General features: G+C 49.6%; 1 protein-coding gene across 3 annotated transcripts in view; it reads left to right on the top strand.

The window, feature by feature from the left end:
- Window positions 1-23,553, top strand: part of TMEM104 (transmembrane protein 104) — a 46,055-nt gene extending 22,502 nt beyond the window's left edge. For all 3 annotated transcript variants that reach the window (XM_064467495.1, XM_064467492.1, XM_064467494.1), the window contains exons 9-10: window positions 7,153-7,246; window positions 19,838-23,553. In XM_064467495.1, the coding sequence (XP_064323565.1) occupies window positions 7,153-7,246; window positions 19,838-20,598 (855 nt within the window). In that variant the 3' untranslated portion in view covers window positions 20,599-23,553. The remainder of the gene's footprint in view (window positions 1-7,152; window positions 7,247-19,837) is intronic.
- The last annotated feature ends 2,435 nt before the right edge of the window (window positions 23,554-25,988 follow it).

Raw genomic sequence — 25,988 nt, 5'->3', positions numbered from 1 at the left:
ATAATTGCTTGTGTGCTGATAACTTGCTGCCTATCAGCATGGCCCCTGCTGCAGCCCTGCCGCCAGCCTTGAGAGGCTGTGGATCTTCGGCTTTATTTTTCTTTCCAGCTCTCTAAAAAGCTCCTTCCTGAATAATCAGACTCCTTACATGTATTTATATTTGTACTGTCCACTGCAAGGGGTAAAGCTTTACCGACGAAAGCTTGGATCGCCGCCCTCACTGGTGTGCCATCTGGCTCTCTAGCTTGAGATATGAGCTCATGCAGGAGAGAAACGTGGCCGTGTCACCCTAGTGAAGGGGAGGAGAGATGGCAGAAGGGGCATCACGTTGCACTCGAGACCCTTTTCCCTTGACGTGTTTTAGCTGAAAAGCACTGAAGCCCTGGCATGAGCAACTGGAGCCTGCTGCTGGGTAGCATAGCATCTGCCACAACTTGAATTGGGTGCACAGGAGCTACCGGAGGCTGCGGGTGGGTGTTGGTGTAGCTGCAAGTAGCTCTGAAATGTTACAAAGCTCTGCTTTCTTTATCTAGGAGTCCCAAATGGGAGCAGGGAAAGCACCTTGCGTTTAATATTTCTCTCCAAAGTCAGCCCTAAAAATTCCCTGAGGATGTGTATGGGAACACAAATGAACAAGAAACTACTCTACTGAAGACTATAGGTCTGGTTCAAGCGTCCAACCAGGAACAAAACCTCTGACCTGTGTCAGTGATGGTAAATCAAGTTTGGGGTTTGGGTTTTCCCTCGTAGATGTCTCCTTAGACACACTCTAGAGGAGAGTACCTGAGGTGGGAACAGATCGGCCAGTCCCTGGTTCTCCAAACATCTTGTCTGATCTCCATACCTGTGCAGTCTGGTTTTGTTATATTGTTTTGTTTGTCCCTTCTAGTGCTCAGCTGGGTTGTGAAATAGCTCAGGGATGTCTTGCAGAAGCAGAGTGGGTGTCAGAATTGCCACTCCTGACAGCGTGGATGAAATGTCTGCTTTTTCCTACCGTGCTCAAGGAGACTTTCCTTGTGCCTGAGAACTGAATCAAACAAAGCTTCCTCTGGGAAGTGTTCTTTCAGGAGGGCTTGTGTCTTCCTGTCGTTATCTTGCTTTGCAGTGGGAATGCTGTGTACCCATAGTCCTGTGTGAAGCACTCTCAGCTTTCCAGCCAAGGCGGCAAAGTCTACCAAGGAGAGCGATCCGTTTTGTTTCGTCAGCTTGCTCCCCATTAGAGTAGGGTTGTTTGCTGTACTCTTGTCTTTGGGAGAAGAGGTGCTGTTGCTCAACAGCTGTGAAACCCAAACATTAACGTCTGCAGAGCAGAGTTGGTCCTATCCTGGAATGAAGTTTGTGTGAGATGCTGGCACCTCTATCAAGGGGAAGAAAGAGCCTCCAAGGAAGGCTTTGGTTTGGGGTGGGTTCTGGTTCTGAATGAGGGGGAGGAAGGCTGGGAGGAAGAGGAGGAGGAAAGGGTGGTTGGGGCCTCAGTCCCAAGGGAGATATCTAAGGAGAGAACACTGCAACATCTCTTTACCATCTTCATATTAAAACGGAGGGATCCTTGGCCTGATTTCTGAGACTTATTAACTTTGCATTGGTGTGAAAGCGCTCTGCCACACAAATGCATTTATCCAAAAACTCCCAACCTCTCCCCTCTCCCCCCCCCCCCCCCCCCCCCCCCCCCCCCCCCACTTCTGGAGTATTTACTGCATTTAACAAGGTCAGTCTTCGTTGTCTCACTTTGCTCAGGTAAATACCCTGCTTCTACTCAACTGTCTGAAAGTTGCCAGGCTCTGAATGAACAAGAAACAGTAGCTACTGTTTTTAATTCACTACTCAGCAAGGACCAAAGACAGATGCAATTCTTACAGATGAGTTTGTGGAGCATGAAAACAAGCAAGTTCTGATGACAGTTATGAATGAAGCTGGTTTTCAGATGGTCCTCTTGCAAATGTGTGCAGGCACTAGCCATAATGCTGGAACTACTGCATCTAATACATGAATCAGCCACATTTTGGATGCTAATTGTGCTTCCTGAGCTGTATTGGCTGCTTCTGTTAAAGCTGCATGCTGGGAAGCAGATGAAAGCTATTGAACTGTACTGGTTCAGAGTGATATATGGACCCTTCAGGTCAATAAAGAACTTGGTTAGTCAATACAGCTCTCTGACTGGCTTAAAGCATGTTTGTATGGTCTGAATGACTCTTGGTATTAGCTGGCCATCGGTTAGTGGTTGAGAGCTCTCTTGGTGGTCCTCTTGGCTGAAACTAAGCTGATAAAACCAGCCAGATGTACTATCAACGCTTGATCTTACTTTTGCTTTTTTAAGATAAACCAATAAACAAGGTTATGTAACCAAGTTTTAACATAAGAGCTTTAATAAAATACACTTTTATAAATATAAATAAAAATATATTCCAGGCAATGGTAAGCCCCAGCTAGTTTCCCCTGTGGCAAGAAGACTTTGAGTTGACCTGCCTGCTTTTTACTTTGAAATACTAAGAGCTGACAGGTGCAGAGGCTGGGAAAGTGGCGTCAGCTGAGCAGCCAGCTAAGAGAAGCTCCCAGACCTTGGTGCCGGTACTGTTGTGGCTTGGCTTGGTGAGAGGAATGGATTTGAAGACCCTCCCTGGGGCTGAGCAAGCTGGTGTGCTGCTCATGGCTCCTACTAGCCTGGAGGGCAGACTGTGATTCAGGGTGACAAGCTGCTGTTCTTTCCTCTGCACTTGCTGGCTTCTAATTTTCTGACTTGAAATGTCAGTAAAAGCAAGAAAACTACTGTTTTTTCAGTCACTAATGTGCTGGATCATCATGCTGGTTTTAGTATGAGGAAGGAAGGAAAAGTAAGGAATTTTGCATCTGTTGCATTTATTTGTTGTGTGTGGGTTCCGTGTACCCCTCAACAGCAAGCCTGGTGACTAGTCTAGCTTTCCCTGTTTAATGGAGGAGCTTGGAGAGAAATTGGGGAACCACTCTGCAAAAACACAGTAAAGGTTTCTCTCTGCTATCCTGTGAATATTAACAGCATTTGATAGATCTGATGCTTCTCCTTAGCCAAAGGGAAGATTTCCTTACCTTGCTTAGGCTTAACAATGAATCGCCATGTACACCTGCTCGGTTCTAATAGGAAACCACTTCACTAGCAGAAAAAAATTGATCAAAGTAGACTATGCTCATTCTGCCTTGGGTTAATTTGCTGAAGCTTAGGAAGAGAATGATAAACTCCTAGAAATCATCTCAGCTAGCTCAAGAGGTGAACTGGAAAACTTGGAAGAGCTTTTTGATGTGCTGGAGCTGTGCATATTTGATTTCTGGCAAGGCTCACTGGTGCAGTTTTCTGTGTAGGTTTTGGATTGTTTGACTAGTACATGTAATTAAGCACTTTGTAAATTATATCTCTCTGGAGGAGGCCTGAGCCTGGAGAACATCAGGTGGAAAGTTCAGGTATATGTTTGAGGTGCTTATTTGGGCTTACTTTTTCCTTAGGGAGAAGTTATGAAACTAATTAACTTAATGGGTTGGAAGAGCATTTAGGTGTCTGGCACAGTGAGGTAGAGAAAGCAGACATCTTCCTACTAGCATCATGGTCTCTTCTCATCCTTTTGGGGGTGTGTTTTTAAAAAGGCTCCTGGCCTTGGGACTCTTCTGAGGGCTGATGATGAGATTAGCTCTAATCTAGGGACTGAGTCCTTGCCCCTCGTGTCCTGGCTGTCGGTGAGGAACTGATCCCCCTTTCCTGACCTGTGCTGAATCCTGTGAAGCTGTACAAAATTTCACATTGACGTGTTGTTAATCTGGCCGTTTAATATCCTCTTCTGCCCTGCCTTCCTCCTCTCAAGCAGTCCAGTGTGTGCCATGGCTTCCCTCCCTAAAAGCTGTTGGCACAAATCTCTGCAAAGCAGGGCAACCTCTTCTCATTCCAGGCCTTAACGTCGTGCGTATTGATCTGTGGATATCCATCTTGGTTCGCTAATGGGTGTCAAGTGGAAAAGGTAATACATTTCTATGTATTCACAGAAATTTGAATTCATTGAAGTTTGAATTCACCTCCCACTTGGTTCCTTTGGACCAGCTCCAGGATCTTCTTAAGAACAGAAGATGCTGATCATCTTAAAGGATGAGGGAGGAGGAATCCAACCATTCAGGCGCAACAACTTGTATCTCTTCTCCATGAGTTGAGCAGTAAAGCCCGCAGAGGAGGGCGAGGGTTGAAAGAGTTGCTCAACGGATTTGGTTGTGTAAGATGCCTTGAGCATTGGAGAATAACTGTGGAAAGTGGAGTGTAACATCCAGAGGAATGAATGTGTTGAGGCCTCACCTGCTGGAAAGCAGCTCTGCTGAGCAGGCCCTGGGGGTGCTGGGGGGCAGCGAGGTGACCCTGAGCCAGCACCGGGCCCTTGGGGCCAAGGCCAACGGTGTCCTGAGGTGCATTAAAAGGAGTGTGGCCAGCAGGGCGAGGGAGGCTACCCTCCCTCTCTACTCTGCCCTAGTGAGACCACATTTGGAGTGCTGTGTCCAGTTTTGGGCCCCCCAGTTTAAGAAGGATGTGGAACTGCTTGAGCAAGTCCAGCAGAGACCTACCAAGATGATCAGGGGGCCGCAGCATCTCCCTTCTGAGGAAAGGCTGAGAGACCTGGGTTTGTTCAGCCTGGAGAAGAGAGGACTGAGGGGGGATTTCATCAATGCCTACAAGTATCTGAAGGGCGGGTTTCAGGGTGATGGGACTGGGCTCTTTTCAGTGGTGCCTGGTGATAGGCCAAGGGGCCACGGGCACAAGCTGGAACACGGGAAGTTCCCCCTGAACATGAGGACAAACCCCTTCCCTGTGCGGGTGCCAGAGCAGGGGCACAGGCTGCCCAGAGAGGCTGTGGGGTCCCTTCCCTGGAGACATTCACCCCCCGCCTGGACGCGGCCCTGTGCCCCTGCTCTGGGGGTGCCTGCTCCAGCAGGGGTGGGATGGGGTGAGCTCCAGAGGTCCCTTCCAACCCCCACCATTCTGTGAATTCCTTACGCTTCCTCAGCAGTTGTTGGGGAGCACATAGAAGACCCAGATTCTTCCAGTACCTAATGATGCTTTTGATGCTTTTCAGCAACTGAGTCCCAAACCCACCTTAACACAGCTCTTTCCTCAGTGCTTAATACAAATCCAGGTTTCAGACCCAGCTGCTTTGGTGCTCAGAGATTGTGTCAATCCCTGCCATGCTTTGAGGTGCTGTTTTGCCAATTGGTTCTGGTGCATTCTGATTTGCAGAAGACACCTGTTCCTTAATTATCACCATCCTTCGTCCGCCTCTTTTTGTTTCAACTCTTTCTGACACACGAGCTATAAACATGATTTGAAGGGAGGCTGTGTTGAGCAGTGTGTGTGTTGGGAGGGGAGGTTGAAAGATACTAGTCACAAACTTGAGAATAATTTCAAGTAAGAGGGTTGGTGTCTTCTTGGTTTACTCTAGGTCCTTGACATCTCTCTTTAGACTAAAAGTTTATTGAGTCCTTTGGGGTTTGTGCACTATCCTGGGATGGAGTGGCAGTCTGGAGATGGCAGGAGACAGTGGAAGGACAGTGGAGTGAAGCTCGAAAAGGAATTAGAAAGGAACAAGAAGGAGAAGATTAAACACAGAAGCAAACCAGCCAGTTACAAGTCTTTTTTTAAACTGAGTGTCATCAGTATTAAGGTTGGTTTAGCTCTTAGTCTTGCCAGTTACGCCTGTGTTGTTGTGTTCAGTGTGATATCAGCGTTTCCTCTTGCGATCCTCAATTACTTTCTGTGCATGCTTTCTGTCTTTTTTTTTTTTTAGCAGAAAAAAACAAGACTTGGTGTAAATGATGGCCTCAGGTCAGAATACATCTTGACCGAGTGACGTGTGAAACCAAGGGTTCTCTCCTCTGGTCCCCTTAAGGGTTTGCCTTGGTTTTCTGAGAATACTTGTGATGCAAGGCGTTTCCAATTTGCCTCACAGATATTCTGAAACAGTTTCAAAAAAGGCTTCTTGGGGTTGTACTAGTCTTAAAATAGCTTGGATTAATTTCTGTCACTGACTCTGTTGGGATCAAACAGAGACCTTGAGGCTCCGCAGCCTGCCCTTTTGTGTCCCAGTTCTTCCCTTCTGGTTACACTTTTTTTTTTTGGAACTGCTTTAAGAAGTCATGGAAAAGAGCAATGTGTAAATATTAATGTTGAGTATTTGTTTTTGAAAATCCTTTTGGGATGCTCAACAAATCTGTACTGTGTATGCTGTGGCTTTCTAGATACTGCGTGCTTACAGCTTTTGGACCTGTTAGTATATCGCTAGCCCATGCCATCCTGTGGATCATGAGCAGGGCTGCCTTCTGTAACACCCATTTTGTCTCCCTGTCCTGTCACAAGTAGCTTTTCTCAGTTCACGTTCAGACCTCGGTCAAGGTCTGTTGTCTTCCTGCAGTAAAGCATTTTCTTTTCTCCATCTGCACTAGACAGGGCTCTGAGTGCCACTCGGTGTCTCTCGATGTACAGCTAAGAGGGCAGTGAAGATAGATCTTTCCTCATTGACAGGGTCTTTAATTTCCACACTGAATTAAGTTTATTCTTACAAGTATCTCTGATTTATTCCCTCCCCCTCACTTTGCACAGGTTTTCAGCTTCCAAGTCAACAGCTTAACTGTTATGGTATAAGCTTCCCGCTGTAAAACAAGCAACTTAAAGCATGGGGAAAAAAAATGTTCTGGGCAGACCTGGCTCTGTTGCTGTTCAGCCTGGGACACCCTGAAGCTACCCCATTAATGTTAATGCGAGCAGACTGGTCATGGCTATTGCTATCCAGACCTAAACTGAGCATGTACCCAGTCAAAGAGGCCATAGTTTAATATTCCATAAGGCTGTACTGAAAGCTTTTACTGAAATGTGTCAGTAAAGACGTGCTGTAGCAGTGATAGGAAGCGGCTGAGAGCCAAGAAGATCCTGTGCTCTACTTCTGCCCAAGGCATGTTCTCTGATACCGAGCAGCTTGCTTGACCCCCTGTGTCTCAGCCAGCCTAGCTGTAAAACTGAGCAACAAAGAAAGCTCAGTGACAAACAGACGTGTCTAGAGGTGAACTTTCAAGGCGAGCTTTGCTTGACTGATAAATTTGTCGTACTAGCAGTATTTCTGGTTTTTAACCTAATGGGTGTTTTTGTTGTCCTTCCAGGCAGCATTCACTCTCCTCCTGGGTCCTTTCACCTTCTTCAATGTGCAGAAGACCAAGTATCTTCAAATCATGACGTCCCTCATGAGATGGATAGGTGAGTCTTGGCCACATCTTTGCCATAGATGGTAAACTGAGTCACGCTACTGACGCTTGCTTTTCTTTCTTTTTATTTTTTTTCCTGTTTCCCAAGATATTCTTGTTTGGAAACAAGTGCTTGTCAAAACAATCTCTTTGAGGGAGGTGGATTGTCCAGGCATGATAAATCTTTGAGGAAAAGGATTTTTGTTTTAGGATGAAATTTCTGATTAAAACAACCCAAATTGTTCTCCATCAGACATGAACTGGTAGATGAAGTTTTAATCTGGTTTGTATGAGAGGCAGAAGGGATTTGGAAGAGTCTTCTGTGGGGGCACTAACCATGATACCCACCTCTTGCTGTTCAGCAGTAAGTTTCTCATTCTCTCAGCATTTATACAATGGACTTTGAGTGATCTTTGTTTTGATCTGAGAACAAAAGGCACTTCTGTAGACTTTCTGCTCTCAGTTTTATCATCTGTTTGCATTCCTGGGCATTGCTTTAGTGTAGGATATGCTGCATTGGAAACCCCCAGTGTATGTTGACCTTGGGAAGCCCAGCTCTCATGAGTTCTCTCTAAAATCTTCTGGGAAGACAGATAATTCCCTTAAGGAGAAATAAGATATTGCTACTTTTTTTGCAGTGCTTTTGTCATCCAAAGATGCAGCTGCCTCGTATCTGGCTTATACGTGTACATGCCCTTAAAGGCTGAGAGGGGAGTATGTGTGTGTTACGGAGGCTTATGTTGAGGTTTCTCTTGTTTTGTGTAACCTAGACAGAGCAGCTGATATTCGGGGCTAACAGAGAAGGTGTTACAGCACCAGCAGCGTTTTTGCAGGTTAACAGCTTCCTGATTCATGGGCCCAGACTGTTCAAGCACAGAATTAGCTCTGTTTATACCTATTATTGACCTGGAATAGGAAAAGCTGATTCTCAAACTATTTTCCACCGCACACACAAACACTCGACCTGACTTCAGTTGGCTATCATCCCTTTTCTGGGAGTTCAAAGGGCTGTGACCCTGTTGGGGAGCAGCTGGCAGTCACTGTGGAGGAATAGAGATCCTCTGTTCCAGGGAACATCTGAGATGGGGTTAAGCAGTTGTCACCCAGGAAAGTGAGGCTGAATTTTAAGCCCTCAAGTCTCAGATGCTGAACAGCTTGAGCTAACAAATCCTGACCTCAATGGTGTGAAAATCCTGATTGTATGTTTTTCCATTTTGTTGTCTGAGCACAGAAAGGTTTGAAAGCTCCCATATTCTTCAGAGAAATATGTTATCATTAAGGGATATTAAAGGAAGTTTGGGGTTTTTTTTATTGTTTTACTTTGGTGTTTTTCTTTTTTTTTTCTTAAAAAGAATAATCTCTGTTCAGCTCACTGGCCTGTTTCCAACCATTTTGCCTCCTCTTTCCTGGTAAAGACATCAGTCAGGCCTCATCCTGTCTCTGTGACAACCTGACGTCTGCCTGATCTGCCATTCATTTCCCTTTAGCTGGCTCCTTCCAGTATGAGGATTGCTAAACCTTGGCAGAAATGCAGAACTGCTTCTCTTTTCATCGTTTGATGGAGAGGGACAAAGGCAGTGTTTGGAGAAGTGTAGGGGAAACTCATGCTTTAGCCTGATTGATTCCTGCGTCAGCACGCTGGGGAACAGCTGCCCCAGATAATGATATTTAATGACCCTGACAGCACCTCAGTGGCTACTTAGAGCGACGGATTCCGTATGTGTACAATGAGGGATAGGTTTATTAGGAAAGACGATTTATTAAACAGCCATATTATGCAGGGAACAGATAAAAGCTCTTGCTGCAGATGCCAGGCTAAGGATGGATCCTGTACTGTTTAGATTTATCAAGCTGGCTTCTCCCATGTCCTCACATCACCTCTATCCCTTCCTCCAGAAGCAGGGCTGAGAGTTAAACATGGGTTGGTCTTTTGGTGGTGTTTAGAGAGCTTAGATCCTAAAGAATGGTCGTGGCTGGTGTTTTGTGCTCTCCTGAACTTGTCCTGTCTGAATGCCAGTGGCCAGATGTGGACTCCTGTACTGCTCTAATATGTGCCTTTTCATCTTCCTTGAGTTGTTTTTAGCCACGTGGTGCTGAAGGTGGCTCCCCTTCTGCCGAGCACTCTGAACAGCAGAGCTGAACGCTGGAGCTGCCAGCCTGCCTGTTTGTTTTGCTGGGTAAAAACTTCCCACACAGAGAGTGGCTTATTCAGTTTACCTGTCCCCGCTGGCCTGGTGTGGACGGGAAGCTGACCCGTGCTTTGCATCGTGATTTGAAAAAATCAAGCCTATTTGAGCTGGGAGGCCAGTACAGGCTTTGCAATGCAGGTACTGCAGGAGCTGCCCTACACCCTTTTCCCCAGCGTGGTGAAAAGGCCCTGGATTTTGGAGCAGCAGTGGCTGATGTAAGGCTGCACTGCCGTAGGTGTACTGGCAATTCAGATGACAGTGGCTGAGAGGATGGTTCTTGGCAGCAGGGAGAGCTAGCTGTGTGTGAAGGTCATTTCTGCTGGTGTTTGTAACAGTGTCAGCCTTGCCTTTGAAAGCTGCTTTCCCTTTTTCTCCTGATCTAAGTGATAATCAAATGTCACTAGCCTCTTTCCAGAGCCTCGTGCTCATCTTAAGCAGCACATCAGCTAACAAAGCTTACAGTGGTCACTTTCCACACCTTGTGGACAAGAAAATTTTAATTCTATCTCTGAAAAATGCAGTATTAAACTCTGGGACCCGAACTGGAAATTAAAAATGGGCCGGATGAAAGAACATGGTGATGCGGCAGGGATCAAACCTTCATCTGGCTGTGTTTTTCCTCCCAGGGTGAGGGACTAGCCAGGACAGGCACCTCTGAAGTCTCTAAAAGGAGGAAGTTGAAGGAGGAGCTTGCAAGCCGAAGTGCCGTACTGCTAGAGAGCCCAGACAGATGGGCCCTCACTGTCTGGGCCTGCTGAACATGGAGAGCTCAGCTGGAAACAAGGCTGGCATGGCGAGCCATTTCCCTCTCAGGACTGAGAGGAGCACAGAGGGTGGTGGATCTGCGTCTCCAGGTGGAGCGGGGCTGATGGCAGAGAGAGGGCTTCCAGAGCCATCGAGCTGTTGGCAGCCTTCTGAAGAGTCACAGCTTACCTACTTGGCTGCAAAACTGATTGCCACCTCACATGGGTGAGTGCCAACGGTTAAACTCAGTGTAGCAGTCGGTGCTTGAACTGCTGGCCTTATCTGTGCTTAGAGATCTCTGTTCTCAGTGAGCTGGCTGGTGTGGAAGGGTTTGTCTACACAAGTTCCCATCCCTTTCCCAACTGTAACAGCTCCTGAGGCTGCTTTGTCAGCCCTCTCCTACTCATGCCCAAACTGCCTTGGGAGACTGAGCACAGGCACCCTAATGGGTGTGATAGGGAGCCTGTCATCTGTGCTTCTGTGGAGAAAGGGCTAGTTGGCGAAAATCACTTGTTTTAAATACTGGTAATGGTGCTTAAGGTGAAGCCTTGATCCGAGTTGGGGATACAACCTTGCTGGCTGGCCCAGCCCTTGAGCAAGGATGCTAAGAGCAGGGCCCAGACTGGTTCACCAGGGAGGTATGAATTGTCCCCTTGGGGTAGGGAGGGTTCCTTCCCTCAAACTGTAACTCCTTCCTTCCTTTCAGCTCTCTTCCACCTCAGCCTTGCAGGTTTGGAGCTGTTACCAGCCCCAGTCCTTCACCAGTTTTGGAGCCTGCTTCCAGGTCTCTTACAAGGTTCTTGGAATAGGGCATTTCCTGCAGAAGACTAAACCAACTAAGCCAGCAATAAATTAGAACTGATGATATTTCCAATTCTGCTGTTTGGACATTGGGCTCTTTTTTCCTCAAGGATTTAAATCTGTGATGGTGATGGATTGCTCCCTAAAGAGACTTGAATATCTAGCTGGTTTTTTTTCCCACCTCCTTTCTTCAATCCTGATCACCTGGGTGGTGTTAGGGGTGAGCTGCTGGAGGGCAAAAGGGACTGAGCCAGGCAAGTCTGATCCACCTTTCAAAGCAGAGGCGACGCAGCTCGCTGGGGCACAGCCCTACCTCTCTATTATTGGATAATATTGGATAATAACTGTCTAGCAGCGTCATGGGAAAGGATATGGATTAGGAAAGATAACAAAAGGACAGGGCTTGTGGGAGCTCAGCAACAAACATTGGGCTATTGTGTATTAAGCAGCTAACCCGATTAATTGCAGCCTGTTGCAGCCTGAGATGCCCAGCTCTATAGGTGAGCACTGTTGGCTTTAAAGACATTGGTAGCATGATTATCACCACTGTTATTGAAGAGTCGCTGGCAAATGTTCCCAGACAGCTCCCACGTGGGACATTTGCTCTATGTGCTGTTCTTGATGCTGTATTGCAGTTATTAGAAAGTATTGTGTTTTAATAAAGAGACATTTTATAGAGGAATAAAATTCTAGGTTTGGTTGCTCAGACTCAGTTGCCTATCCCTGTAGCCTAGTCAGATCACACCACAACCACTCACGTAACTGCAGCCCTTGAGACACATCACTCCTAACCCTGCCCAAACTAGGGCCCCACAATTATATGACCAGAAATAAAATCTCTTCCCTAGCTCTTTTCCCTGGCCAGTAAGATGGGAGGGGAAAAGGACAAGAATAGCCAGGAAATGTGCGTTAAGCTTTTTTTTTCTTCTCCTCTCTCTCCCCTATTCCTTCCTGTCCTGTCCCCCCATCCCATCACCTTCTAGGGATACTTGGTAGAAGGCTGCTAGGCAAGAAACTAGGAGAGGGCTCTTCAAAGCACGTTGGTGAGGCTCTTCCCTTATCTGTTCATTTCTCTGATACTTCTGCTTCTTCCACCAGAATCCTGCCCTTTACAGGACTCCTCAGCACTTTTCTGCAGAGAACTGGTCTCAGACCATCTCCCTTTATGAGCAGGTTTCAGCTGCTGTAGTAACTGTTGCTGCCATCCTTAGCAGGCTTAACCAGCCATGCTGGAGTTGATCCAGTGCAGAAATCCAGAGTTGCTCTGCTACGTCCTTTCAGCTGCAGCTGCAGAGACTGAGAATTATAGCGGAGGCTGATATAGGAGGGGGTGACGATTATCTGAAGTCCAGTGCTTCCAGTCTTGCAGAGAGATTGGTCTGTCAGTGTCCAAAGTCCTCAATGTGGCCTCTCTTCTGCATCAGAAATGGAGCTTTCTGCAAACAGCTTAAGGAAGGACCGGCTCAATCTCTGCCCCTTTCCTTTCACAGAGCAGGGCATACAGGAACGGCAAGGAAGAGGGAACTGGATGTAAATCAGGACACTGTTGCATGTTCATTCTGACAAGCTTCTTCAACAAAGTTACTTCATGTTCTTGCGTTCGTTTCGGAGCAGAGAAAGCTGCTGCCAGCACCCAGGGTAAATAATTCACTAAGTGAAGTGAATATATTTATGAAGAGTTAGTTAAAAGGCTGTGCGTCTGTCATGCCTACTTTCAGAGCTGTTGGCTGAGGAGCTCATTTCAGTGCTGTTTGTGGGGGGCAGTGGGGTGAAGCAGTGCCTGTGTGAGTGAAAGAGCCTTGTTAACTTCAGATGCAGATGGAGAGTGACGTGCGGTGCTGGACGGGACCACTGAGATCCTGCCTGAGGAGTTGACATTCCTGAAAAGAGCACTTTATCCAGGCAGCAGGAGACAAACTGATGGGTCTGAGAGCTGGAGAAGAGGAGCTGGAAATATAAGGACACTTTCAGCCCTGCAAAAGTGTCCAGATGATGGTGCCCGCACAGGTTTTCAGAGTGAGTGTGCGGCATGCAAAGCAGCTCTCTGTTCAGAGTGTGTGTGTTAGAACAAGGTGATAAAAACTTTGCTGGGTAGGGCCCGAAGCAGGATGGAGAAGGTGTGACTAAGGCTGCAGAGCACCTGGATTTCATGGGACATTGGTGCTCTGCACCCAGTGCTATCCAAAGCATGCACAGCTCTGTCTCAGGCTCATGGGGACACCAAAGTGTGTGTCATTCCCTTCTCACAGAAGAGTAAATTCTCACACAGAGAGAGAAGTGACTGTCAAAGCTAATAGACCAAGTCAACAGCAGAGCTCAGAGCCGAGTCCCGGTTGCAGAGTCTTTATGGTGCTTCTGCCAAAGGTGACCGGAGGAGAGAGGACGATAAACTACACGGGTAATTTTCCACCAGAAGCAAACAAGCCTCGCTGGCTGCTCTTTCATTCCCATATGTTGAGATAAAGCGCCTGTGATAAACACCAGAGTGCAGAGCCGTTTTTCTCCTTGTGAACTGTTACTGGTGTGCAGATGTCTGTGGAGACCAGCTGATGTGGGCTGCGAAGGGCCAGCTCCAACGGTTTCACAGCAGAAGTTGTTACCACGGTAGGGGAGGCTGCTTGTAAATATTGGTGGTTGTGTAGCAAACCCTGCCCCAGATGATAAAGAAAAGCAGGGAAATGATGCCTTTACAGCAGAGAAGCCCTGCTGAATCGCTTTTGACAATCAAAAAGTCCTAGTGGTACTTTTTAATAAAGCTTCCCTTTATGAACAAAAAGGGCCGTGCCTGGCCTGAGGCCAGGGCAGCTGTAGTGTGTGAGGCAGTTGCAGCAGGAGCTTGCCAAGCCTGGCAGAGTGGGTGGGATGGCAGGGGGAGTGGAGGTGCCCGAGAGGCTTTTTCTTGCCTACCTGGTAAGCTGCATCACGCTTCTGTGATCATAACATGCCCAACATGTGGCTGTGCTTCCCCTCTGTATGAGCAACGGTCCCCTGCCACATAGACCCTGCCTTAGGCTTTGGGGCCGGGAGGGTGACACTGGCCCTGCAAGTCCCTGCTTTCTATTAGAGGAAGGAGCTACACTGATTTCCCACAACTTTTGCTCATACCTTTCTTCTGGGAAGTAATTTCCCTCCTCTTCTCCTGACATCTCTCTCCAGAGAATTGCTGTCTTCTTTAAACATATCCATCTTGCTTCCCCACAGTCTCTGTACTCATAAATGCTTCATCTTCCTAGATATGATGTTTTGGGCTCTGTCCTTGCCAAATCTGATCCTTAACTACTCCAGCTCCCACATCTGATGGAGCAAACCTGGTGTTCATGTTACCTCTTTACTGTCATTTCCTATAGAAACCTCCTCTGAAGGTTGGAGAAATTTACCAGTTGCTGCTCTGGAGTTTACAGAGAGCTGGAGGTCATGAACAAGTGATAGGATATAGCTTCTGCAGGAGAAACTGGGTAAATGAGTTTTAAATTTAAGAATCAATGTCTTAATTTCCGATACTTTGTTCTGCCAGCATGGTGAACTCCAGCCATGCTTTAATACTTCAGAAGCTACAGCATCCATAATTCCTGGCAGTTCCAGAGTTGCAGAGGGCTCTTAAACTTGCCCAAAACATGGATGGAGGGCAGCTGGCTCTGAGGGGGGACATCAGCATCCTAGGAAGCCGTCAGCAGTGAAGCAGACTGCACAAGTGTTGGCTAGGGATGCAGAAGGTAGGACTGTCTTGACATGATGCTGTGCTGTTCAATATGCACAGAGCAGGTGCTCTTGCTTTTATGCCCTCTCTCCTGGAAGAGCTGCCTCATGTTAAACTGAATGAGATCTGCTCCTCTGAGTGGTCTGCTGTGTTGTGGCTTGATGGAGGATCAGGATCAAGTTTAAGATGGGGAGGGATCTTCCTCCTCCCAAAGACAATGGGCTCAGGAAGCTCCTGAAAACATCCTCCTCCTGGAATCCATCATGCCACCTAATGTATGAAAAGGGAAGCTAGTGGCATGCTTTGTGAAAGGGTGATTCATTATCATTATTTCCTGGCATATTGATTCTCCGCTTCGACAAGAAAGCTCTGTCACACCGTCAGCCGGCGGTGACGGATGGCCCTGCCGCAAACGTGTCGGCAGCGCAACGCGGCGCCTGCTTAAACAAATGGCTGTGGGTGAGGGTAGGGGGAGCAGCCAGGCGTGGGCTGCTCTGCTGATAGCGGGGTGGTGTGGCTGCGTGCCACTGCCTCTCTGGATCCCTGGAAGGGACGGCGGGCAGGTACGGTGATGTTCTCGCCAGACTTCCCATGTGGAAGGAGGAATGAGAGTAGGGACAGAGTTGGAGAAGATGTGACTCAAACTGTGGTGAATGGGTGGCAAGATCGTTCTTCCTCCGTCTTTACCTTTCTGGCTGTTAGCATACAGGTGGCTGTCATGTAATCTGTGTTCTGTTTGATGGGGTTTTTCCCCAGTGAATCTTTTACTTATCCCTGGTTTGTGACTGACTGCTGCCACAATTTCTAGAGCCAGTAAAACCATCCTTGTTTTAACTGGGACCAGTGCTTTGAAGGCCAACGTTCACTGTTGAATCTGGCCTTTCTTGCTGGGATCCCAGAGAGGTAATTCAGCATCATGGTTTGGTAAACCCTCACTTCTGAGCTCGCTTCCCCCTTGCCAAGCCACCTCTTTCTGAATTACATGACAGAGCATCTCTCTGCTCCCTGTTCCCCAGGACGTCTCAGTTCAGGACCTTCTCTGCTATTTTCCACATGCCAAAGAGACACAGACATGGGGCACCAGGTGAAACATCTCAAATGCATAGTGTCTTGCCAGGGATGCAAGGGAGGGTTAAGCCAGAAACTCATTCTGTGCATCCATTCTTCTTCCAGGAACCTACCGTGATGGGGAAGAAACATGTTTTGGCCTTGGGCTTTTTTTTTTTTCCTGCAATAGCCTTTCTGCACAGAGAGGAAGCTCATGCACAAGACAGCATTTTTCATTTACAAAGGTGTTTGCTCTAACTCTGCAAAACAGTCTTTAAACTTAGAATAGCTAAATTATCTTCACTGCTTCTCTGCAGCTCTGTTATGTTTCTATCAAAGCTCACAACAATGTACTTTTTTGTATCCCCAGACTCCCATATTTCCTCCAAGTGCTCTTATTTGGATGTGTGCTCGTCCGTATTCATCCTTCTTCCACCAGCAAGAACCACAGCAGAGCTGCCCTGTATCTGAATCAACATCTCCCGAGTTGACCAGGACAGGCAGCAGTGGCTGTCTGCAAGGTCTGCTTTGAGAAGGGCCAGTGTTTGCTCCTCAGAATGAGATGAGGGCTCTGTAGGGGAGGCAGTTGGGCAGCGGTGATGAGATTCATCACAGCTTTTCCCTTACGGCATATCCCCTTTCCCCACACACACAGCGTCACTTGCATCCTTCGGTGAAAAGGATGCTCAAACCTCTAGAGGAGAGAAGATGAGACAAGTAGAAGCGCCCTCTGTGCCTTGCTGACTGCGAAGCCTCCCTGTGGTGTGTGTGTTTGGAGTGGGTCTGACTGTGGAAAAATCAGGACAAGCAAAACCCTCAATTGCTTTTTAAAGCATTTGTATAAAACAAGGCTTAAAACATACCTTTCACGTAACCTACTAATAATCCACGGTAGCATCGCTGTTGCTTTGTGATTCTGGGTGCTGTTGGTCATGTTATCTGAAGGTGTTTCATCCCTGGAGTGTGTTGCTTATATCCTCCATCCTGCATGTAGAGGAACAGATCAAGGCTTTTTTTATGAACCTATGTCTGGCTTCACCAGGATCCTTGTGGTGCAGGAACACTGTTGGACAGTTTGTGTGGCAACTGTAGGTGACTTGAGATAGTGTAGTGTGACTCTGCCTTTAGCCTGCTGTTCCAGGTAGAGGAGGATGCGAGCAGGAGCTTTTGTGTGCCTGAGGATCCTGAGCTGCCTCTCGTCTGCTCAGAGCTGCCTGTCAGTCAGTCTGTCATCTTCTTTTCATCTTGATTTATCATCCAACATAAATAGTCTCATTTTTGGGCTTGCCTCCTCCCAGGGACAAGCAGATAAATCTGACATGCAAATGTTTTAACTCTCTGGTTCCAGGAGTGAGAAACTCTTCTGCTGCAGGGAGTGAGAGAGAACACAGCAGTTGGGGCAGGGCTGTTAGTGTCTGCTCTGGGGCTGGAATTGTGCAGGGGAGGCTTCCAGTCTGCTCAGCACCCCCTCTCAAGGATCATGTGTCGGCAGAGCGAGCACAGCTTGCCTTGTTGGAAACAGTACCAGTTTAGATCTTAGTATCGGATTATCGCTCCTTGTAACTTTGAATTTTACTAGGTTTAATTTATGAAGGAAGTATTTAAGGAAAAACAAAGGTGTGATGAATTATAGCTTCTTAAGCCATGGACTTCTATCCATCATTTAGGGAAGCCACTGGAAACCTTGGCCCATCAGTGCTCCCTACTAGAAAAACACATGCTGGGACAGAGGAGGGCCTGAGGGTTTCTAAGTGAGGATGGGGTGCAAGCCTGGGGCTTCCCCTGAACTGGTCCTGTTAGCGCTGGTGCAGAAAGTGGGGTTTTGAGCCAATGGCAAGAACGAGTTGGGAGATGAAAACAGTTCAGTTTTCACTCTGCTGAGCAGAGCAGGTGGAGATTTACTGTCTTGTGTGCAGGGGAAGAGATGCCAGGCTTCTGCAGCTGCACCTACTCCAGATACAGGAACTGCTCAGGACTGGGCTGCAGAGGCCAACCACCTCTCCCCGGTGAGAGGGAAGGCAGTGGTCTCAGTGTATTTCCAGGGCTGCCTAACCTGGTTGGTCTTGTTGCTCTGGGCACCTTCTCATCTTCCTTGCAGCCTGTGCAAGCCTGGGGACTGCAGCCAATGTCACATCACCTGGAACACAGCGCTCTCGGGCTATCTAGCACTAGCAGATACGTCTGGCAAGCATCTCCCCTCCAGGGAGCAATGGGGGAGGCACAACAACCGTTGCTCTGTCTCTGAACACACCGAACTGTGTTCACAGTGCCCCTCCCTTGCTGGCTTGAGTGACGGTGAGGGGAATGGCACCAGAGCAAGGAGCTGTTGCTTTCCGTAGCCCTCTGTGACCGCTCTTGGGAAAGTAAATAGAGCCCTGCACTCCCAAAGTGGCCTGGCCCTTGTGGTGCCGTGAAGAAATGGATCTGCTGTCATCAGTCCAGTGTTTGTGGAGGTATGTTAGACTTGCCCTGTCACTGGGAAACAGCTGGAAGCAAGAGGTTTCTTGAGGCAGCACAAGATGGAATGCAGTGTGTAGCTTGGTAAGGGCTCGGCACAGCGCTGGTGTTTGCTGCAGGAGGAAAAGGAGGATTGCTGGGAGAGGAGAAGCTGGGTTTCAGGGAGTGCTGGGGGTGATGGGAGGCAATGTTCAGTTAAGGGTAATCCAGTCTCGCTGGGGACAAGAGAGGCAGCGTTCGCTAACTGGTCTGTAACTGTCCCTTCTAGTCCCGTCCCTGCCAGGGTTTCCCATCCCCAGCCGCCTGCGTCAGGCAGAGCAGTACTGGGCACAGAGCAAGCCAGTGTCCTTGTCACCCCACGCGAGCCCGCCTGGCTCACAGTGCCAGTGGCCAGCCTCTGTAGGCTTGGCTGCAGGACTGCGCTGCTCTGTTTAATTTTTCTGTATTTATATTTATGACATTCAAAGTTGTCCATAGCAGTAGTGTCAGCACTTTGGTGTTTTTTTTTTTCATTACCTGATAATTCACAGCTCTGCTCCGATGCCTCAAACCAGTGCAAAAGACAACTCTGTGCAAGCTACAGCAGCCCATCCATTGCCAGCACCAGCCTGTAAATCTCGCTGCTTGCTGCCCTCGCAGGCAGATTTTTTTCCTCCCGTTTCTTGTTAATTCCAGCAGCTGATGATCATCTTTCCCAGGTTGATGGGATTTCTGTGACACCAGAATTCGTTTTCTGCTGGTTTTATGTGCCATGCTAGGAATAACAGTCTAGCAGTAACTGCTTCTGGCTCAGATTTCCACCAGTGAAGTAAATAAGGGCATTAGCCCAATCTCCTCAATTCATTTTTTGTCCATAGCACGTTGCTTTGTTGTGATAAGCTTTGTAAAATGTTGTTAGGCTTTTCCCTGACATAAGTGAAGGGTAGACGAGCAGACTTTGTGCCTAGAAGTGATGAATTTTAATAGCAATCTTTCAGTGCTGCGTTAGTCCCTTCCAGACTGGCTTCTCCACCCTGGGATTAACTACAGACAGCCTGTTCCTCCTGCCCGGGAAATGGCTGGCTAGTTCTTGCTCTCTCGTGCTTGACAGATCACAGGGACAGAAAAGCTCGGTAGTAGCTGCTGCTCCCGCACATCTGCCTGCGTACATAGGTGAGGTCTTGGAAACATTAGTCCGGTTGCAAATGTGTCGGAACATTCCTGGTGCTGACTGCAGTCAGATGTAGTCTTTTCTTTTAGAGGTCAAAGCTCAAACATCTCAAAGGCATTTTTAAATGGTAATATTTAGCCAAGGTGTGTGACAGAAGCATCCATGGACTGAGACCCTTGAGGGCGATGGGCTCAGCCAGCCGTGTTAGCATTGCACTTCTGAAGGGCCCAGAGCAACCGTTTGCTGTCGAGGGTGGGAGGGTGTCCCTGCAAGAAGGACACTGGAGGGAGATGCCTGCCAAAGGCAGTCCTGAGCCTGTCCCTCATCTGCTGAGTAGCGCTGAAAGCAAGTCGTGATTAATTCCCATGTGCCTTGCCTTTGATGTACCACCTTCTCCACAGATAAGGAGATGCTCTAGTGGAGCAGGAGGGAGCTGGTGCCAAGACTGCCGGTGCCGATGGGAGGAGGGTTATGGGGAGTGCAGACGTGGGCTTGACCTGAAACCTTCTCTCTCTTTAGCTTTCATCCTCATGATTATTCTGGCCCTCATCCGCATCAGCAGAGGCCAAGCTGAAGGTCACCCGTCCATGGCCCAGCTGTCGGGTATCCGCAATCTCTTTGGGGTGTGCGTCTACTCCTTCATGTGCCAGCACTCCCTGCCATCCCTCATCACACCCATCTCCAAGAAGAAGCATGTCAACAAGCTTGTGCTGCTCGATTACATCCTGATCCTGGCTTTCTACAGCCTCCTGTCCTTCACTGCCATTTACTGCTTCCGCAATGACACCCTCATGGACATGTACACGCTCAACTTCACCAACTGCGAGATCATCAACGTCGCCTTCATTCGTTACTTCCTGGGCCTCTTCCCCGTCTTCACCATCAGCACCAACTTCCCCATCATCGCAGTGACCCTGCGCAACAACTGGAAGACCCTTTTCCACAGAGAAGGGGGGACCTACCCGTGGGTGGTGGATAGGATTGTCTTTCCTGCCATCACGCTGATTCCCCCAGTGCTGGTGGCTTTCTGCACCCACGATCTGGAGTCCTTGGTGGGGATCACGGGAGCCTATGCAGGGAATGGGATCCAGTATCTCATTCCAGCTTTCCTTGCGTACTGCAGTCGGAAGGACACTCAGCTGGTCTTCGGCAGCGGGACGGTTAACAAGCACCTCTCCCCTTTCCGACACACCTTCTGGATTGTGTTCGTGCTCATATGGGGCTTTTCTTGCTTTGTCTTTGTGACAGCAAACATTGTCCTGAGCGAGTCAAAACTCTGACTGGGGGTAGCAGCACGCTCCCCCGGGGCTCCAGAGACTTCAGCATTTCAGCTCCCCTTCTGGGACTGTGGAGCGGGGAGAGGCAGCGTGAAGGGAGGTTTCCAGGCCATCGGCTTGGTGGCACAGGTTTAGACCTGGACACAGACTTTCTTCACTCCATTTTGGGTGTGGATGGAGTGGACCCAGCCTTGTTACAATCCTTGTTCTCAGACTCGCTCTACAAAGCCACGGGGCTGAGCCCTTGGCAGCCTGCACGATTAGCCAGTGTCCAGCCGTTTCTGCCTTCAGCTCTGTTGGAGCATCACTTTTGCCGTCCCTACAGCGGCTCTCTGTGTGCTGCAGGTCTCGGCACACAGGAGAGCAGACAGCCTTGGCTGCTCACTACGCTGGTCGGCTAAATGTTCCTTCTCCCAAAGGCAGGGGTGTGCTGTGCAGAATCTGGTAGGAGTTTGGGAGAACTGAGTCTCTTCTTTCTGCTGAGACCACTTCAAACCAACCTCCTGTGCCAGCTGAGGGAAGAAATTAGGGTGGGAATAGGCCTAGTTCAGAAGAAAATAATTTTGTGCTGTTACATTTTCTTTTTCTAGAGGCATTAACCTGTCTGTGCACCACGGATCGCCTGGGATCTGGGATCTTTTGCTTAGAGCTGGATTTCTCCAGCCCAGGAGTTTACATTCACACTCCTCATCCTGTTCTCCTGTGCTGTGGCCGCCCCAGCCGGACAGAGCAATGCCCCAACGCGTGCAGGGATGCAGCTCTTTGCCCCTGGAAAGGGAACTGCAGCCTCGCTTCCCTCGGCTCCCGCATGGCAGAGCCCTTCTCCCTCCCTCACCTTTGCACGGGCCTGGCTCTGACTCCAGTGGTCAGGATTCCTGTGGGCTGGGGAGGTGCTAATTACCCAGTCCCGACACGCGTGAGGCCTGCAGGAGCTCTGGCTGTGCGCACTGATGTGTTTCCAGTCTCCTGCGCTGGGTAATTAGCCTTGAAACAAGGTGGGTGTTAACTCGAGGGAATGGGCTGGTGCCAGGAGGAAGCGGCAGTGCCTGGGCTCAGCCGTGCCTGCCTGCAGGAGCAGAGCTCCCAGGTGTGGTGGGGGAGCGGAAACTGAAGCCCTGCTCGAACTGGGCTTGAATCCCCCCTCTTCTCTTTCTGCACAGGGTTGAGGTGCGCTTTGGGCTGCTCCTGCTCAGCTTCTCTGAGAATTGGGCTGCCTGTTACCTTCAGCACCCAGTGTTCTAGGTGAGCCTCTGCTTTCGAGGCTGCTGGTGGTCACTATAATACGAGACGGTGTCAAACAGCGCTGGGTCCTGTCCTCTGAGGCCCTTGGGCAAATGTCGTCTGGGCTTTCCTAACAAAAGGAAGAACTTTAGAAGTTTTCACCTGAAATATTTTAAGCCCCACTTATTAGAGCAGGTTCAAAGCCAGGTGCACGTCACTTATGTTAGATCCTCTTGCCCTCTGCACTTGCTGCAATATTAAGTGTCACCGCTCACTAAAGCAAGCTTTGAACTGCAGCTCTTTTTAATCAAGCTCTGTTTTCAAGTAGGACTTTCTAGTTTCCATATGACCTGAAGTGCTCCTCCTGGGGGAATATGCAAGTACCTGGAGCTGCATAAAAACACTTCATGGCTTTTAAAGCAAAACCCTGCACCTCTCGAGCCTGAGCACCGACTGCCACTATGTCCTTGCTGAGCTGCTTGGAGAGGATGCGGGGGGACTGTTTGCCTCCCCTCCACCTTGATCCTAAACGGGCATCGGCAGCCCCCCCTAGTGAATTTAAACATCCCCAAGTGCTCCAGGAAACCGATGTGGCATTTTCAGTGCCAAATTAACAAGTTACTTTACAGGTAGCTGATGCAGGTAGCTGATGCTGGTTTGGGAAGAGTTGGTTGGAGGGCAAATTCATGGGGTGAGCTGGGAGCCACCTGCGAGGCAGCTGGGAGCTGGGCAGAGCCGGAGGGAGGAATTTAATGCTGATGAAATGAGCCTTTGGAAAGCTGGAGAGGCTGCCGGAGCTGTTCCTCTGCACAAGTGCACACGTGTGGGTTTATGGAGGGGGCCGAGGCCCTTCCCACTGCACTGCCTGCCCTGGGCTGCCCGTGCTCTGCAACGCGCTTGGCTCAGCCTCTGTCCCTTCAAGCGCCCATTTCAATCTCTCGCCTTCACATTTCAGTGCCAGCCAGAGAACGGGGCCGTTCTCTCTTTTTCCATCTCCTCCCATCCTTCCTTCCCCTCTTAGGGCTGCCCTTGGGCTCCCTCCCGTCCTCCCTGTTTCACACAGCGCAGCCTCCTGCCTGCCTCGCCTGGGGTGGGAGGAGAGGGAGCCCAGCCTGGCGCACCCTCGCCTGCCATCTCCTACCGCTCAAGACGTGCCTTCTCTCCCCTGGCCTGGGTGACCACCTCTCCTCCTCGGCGCGGTCTGTGGCAGTGACTTCTAAGGGGCCTTACCTCTAAGAGCTGCTTGGATCCAGGTTCTGGATGCAGCGGCAGGGTGAGGGCTCACATCCCAGCCCCAGCCTTTGCCGCGGTACCTTACCGAGAAGGAGCACGAGCGCTTTCTTAAATAAAAAACAGCAAATTCCCTGACACCCGCTGTCCTTGCACAGCAGCAAAACAAATCTATCCAAGGAATTGGGGTGACTAACGGCAAGAAGCTCTACGGCAGAGAGAACATTTTTCATACAAAACATGACATAGCGATGCCTTAAAAATTACTGGAGAAAGCGGGAAGGGGAGGGCTCGGTGGAGCCAGCGCTGGCTAGGGTACGCTGGGTGACCCCAGCTCGGCACGGGGCAGGAGCCTCCCTCCTCTTGCCCATCACAAATTAGTCTAATTTTTATTTGGCTGTTACCAACACTAACAATTCATTATTACAGATTCTCGCGTGATGCTTGTCCTGACTGTAATTAGTTTTCAAAAAATGGAATTAAAACCAATAAAGTGCACATTATACATCTGGTTTAGTCTGGCTTCTTTTTCCACCTCCTTCCTCCCCCCGTGCGTGCACTGAGCCGCTGTTCCTGGAGGGGACGGCCGTGACTGATGGGGCTGCAGGGCGAGGAGAAATGGCAAGCGGAGAGGCTAATGGAGACCCTCACCTCTTCTTCTCTGTTAGCCTCCTGCTACGCTGGGCGGTAACTGCAAACTCAGTTAAAACAGCTGCACTTTCTCCTTCTCAATACGGCTCCTTGCACTTCAAACCAAACAAACTGAATTGCTCCACTGCCTCGGGCTGCAAAGGCAGTTTCTGCCAACAAATTTATTATCACCCATAAAGCGCAGCTTGATTTATGTTAAAATATTAAAACAGATCTTTATGATGGAAATAAACACTTTCTGCTGTGATTCTCTCAAAGGATCTCACAAGCAGCAGAGGATTTCGGGGCTTGGGCCATAAATCTGAGACCAAACTGGCATCGGGGAGGGATTTGGTCTTTTGCAGCACTTTGAAAAGCAACAGCCAGAGAAGGGAAAATATAAACCTCGAGCCTGAGGGGCAGGTTTAGGTGAGGCTTGAGCATCACCGAGGAGCAGCATGTCACTTGGCGGGGGGTTTATCTCCCTTGAGCAGCCTTGGGCAAAGGCATGGCAGCACCCTGCTGTCCCTGTACAGGCACCAACACTTTCCTGGCCTTGTATCTTTTCTGGTTTGTGATTTTACCAGTTCCCCCTGCCCTGACCCAAGTCACCGTCTCCACACGTCACTGCACCCGCACCTCCCTGCCATGGGAAACCTCCTCCCCGTGGCTGACCTGTGCTGGCCCACCTTGTGCCCGCTTTCCTCAGGACGATGGGTTGCGCGATGCCGAGCGATGGGGGCAGTGAAAATGATACGTGCCGGGGGAGGCCGTTGTCGAGCCCAGGAGGCAGGTGGCCAGCACTGAGCCAGCCGTATTTCTCTTTGTACATAAACGGCAGCCCGCAGCGTCCCAGGGCGGCACGGGTGCCAGAGCCGCCTGAATTAAAAAGTGATTGATTAGACAATTTCACCAAAAAGAAATAATATCCCTCAGCGGCTGTTAAGCACTAAACTGCCCAACCCCTGCTTTGGAAAGCCCAGGCAGAGGGTGCTTCCAGGCTGCTCTTTCCCTGTAGATCTGTCCCTGCTGCACGCCGGGGCAAGGGGATGCTGTGGGAGCAGCTCAGCCCTTCCTCAGTCTGGGGGGATCAGGCAGCTCCCACCCGCTCCGGGCTGCTCGCTCCCCCGTGCCCCCTTCGGCTCCTCTCCCACCAGCGCCCAGCACCAGGAATGGGAGACAACCAGTGTTCTTCCATCCCAATTAGCACGTAGAGATGCTATGCAAATGCCACCACCGTGGCAGGGACCTGGGCACTGGGCACCCAGGATGGCCCTGGCCTTCCAGCGGGTGCTGACACCCACCCCTGGGGCCACTTCCCCTGGGAGCACCCACGGCACCCCCGATTCCCCCATCCCTCGCTGCCCTCAGCCTCCTGCAGCAAAGCCCTTCAATAAAACATAAAGCAAATCCATTTGGCCTCTGCTGAGTCACCGGGGACATCACTAATTAATCTAAAACGTGGGTTGGGGATTTTTGACTTTTTTTTTTTCCCTTTTCTGGTTCTTTTTGTTCTCACAGCCCCAACCCCAGCTCAGGCCCTCGACCCCGAAGGTGCAGCTCTGTGTGTGCTGGCTTCCTTGGGCCAGAAAGCCACAATTTGGAGGAAAAGCTCCTCAGGATACATTGAAACCTCCTGGGGACCAGCCTGTCACCCCCCAGGGGGATCCGGGGCACCCAGCTGGTGATGGCTGTCCTGGGCAAATGGGTGCCATCGCCTGGGGCAGCCCAGCAAGGCTCCCCGAAACTTCAACCCCGTTTATTTATGGCCTTTATTTATATAGCAGCACCTCCCTCCCTCGCCAGGAGGCTTCGGAGGGGCTGCCAAAGCAATTAAGAGACAATTGCAATGATAAATAAGTAAAGGGAATTAAAGTGCCGGCACCGGCATGTGATGGCAGCCAGTCTGGGGGATGGGGCGGGGTGGGGGGGGCGGGGGGACTGGCTGGATTTAACCCCAGACAGATGGGTGGATAGACTGACGGACAAACGGATGGACAGACAGCCATTGCCAATGCTTTTGACCCTAGGCCACACATGGTTGGGTCCTTCCAGACCTCTCTGGGGTTTTGCAGCCGTTCCCAGGTGTTGGTGTCCTGGAGCAGCCCCTGCCATCGTCCCCTCGCTGTTACTGGCCCCGGCTGCCCGGTGGCTGCCATTGACCCAACGGCTGCTTTTAAATAGGAAAAAAATTAAAATAATGGTGCTTTAGAGCAGCTTCTCGGGGGACGGGTATCCAGGCAGGCAATGCCAGACCAGCTGGGAGATGGGGCTGAGGGTTGGCAACTCCCTGGGACGGCCTGCCAGCCTGC

Source organism: Phalacrocorax carbo, chromosome 16, assembly GCF_963921805.1.
Source record: "Phalacrocorax carbo chromosome 16, bPhaCar2.1, whole genome shotgun sequence".
NCBI lineage: Eukaryota > Metazoa > Chordata > Aves > Suliformes > Phalacrocoracidae > Phalacrocorax > Phalacrocorax carbo.
Note: the sequence above shows the minus strand (reverse complement) of the source record. Positions and strands in the feature narration are given on the sequence as shown.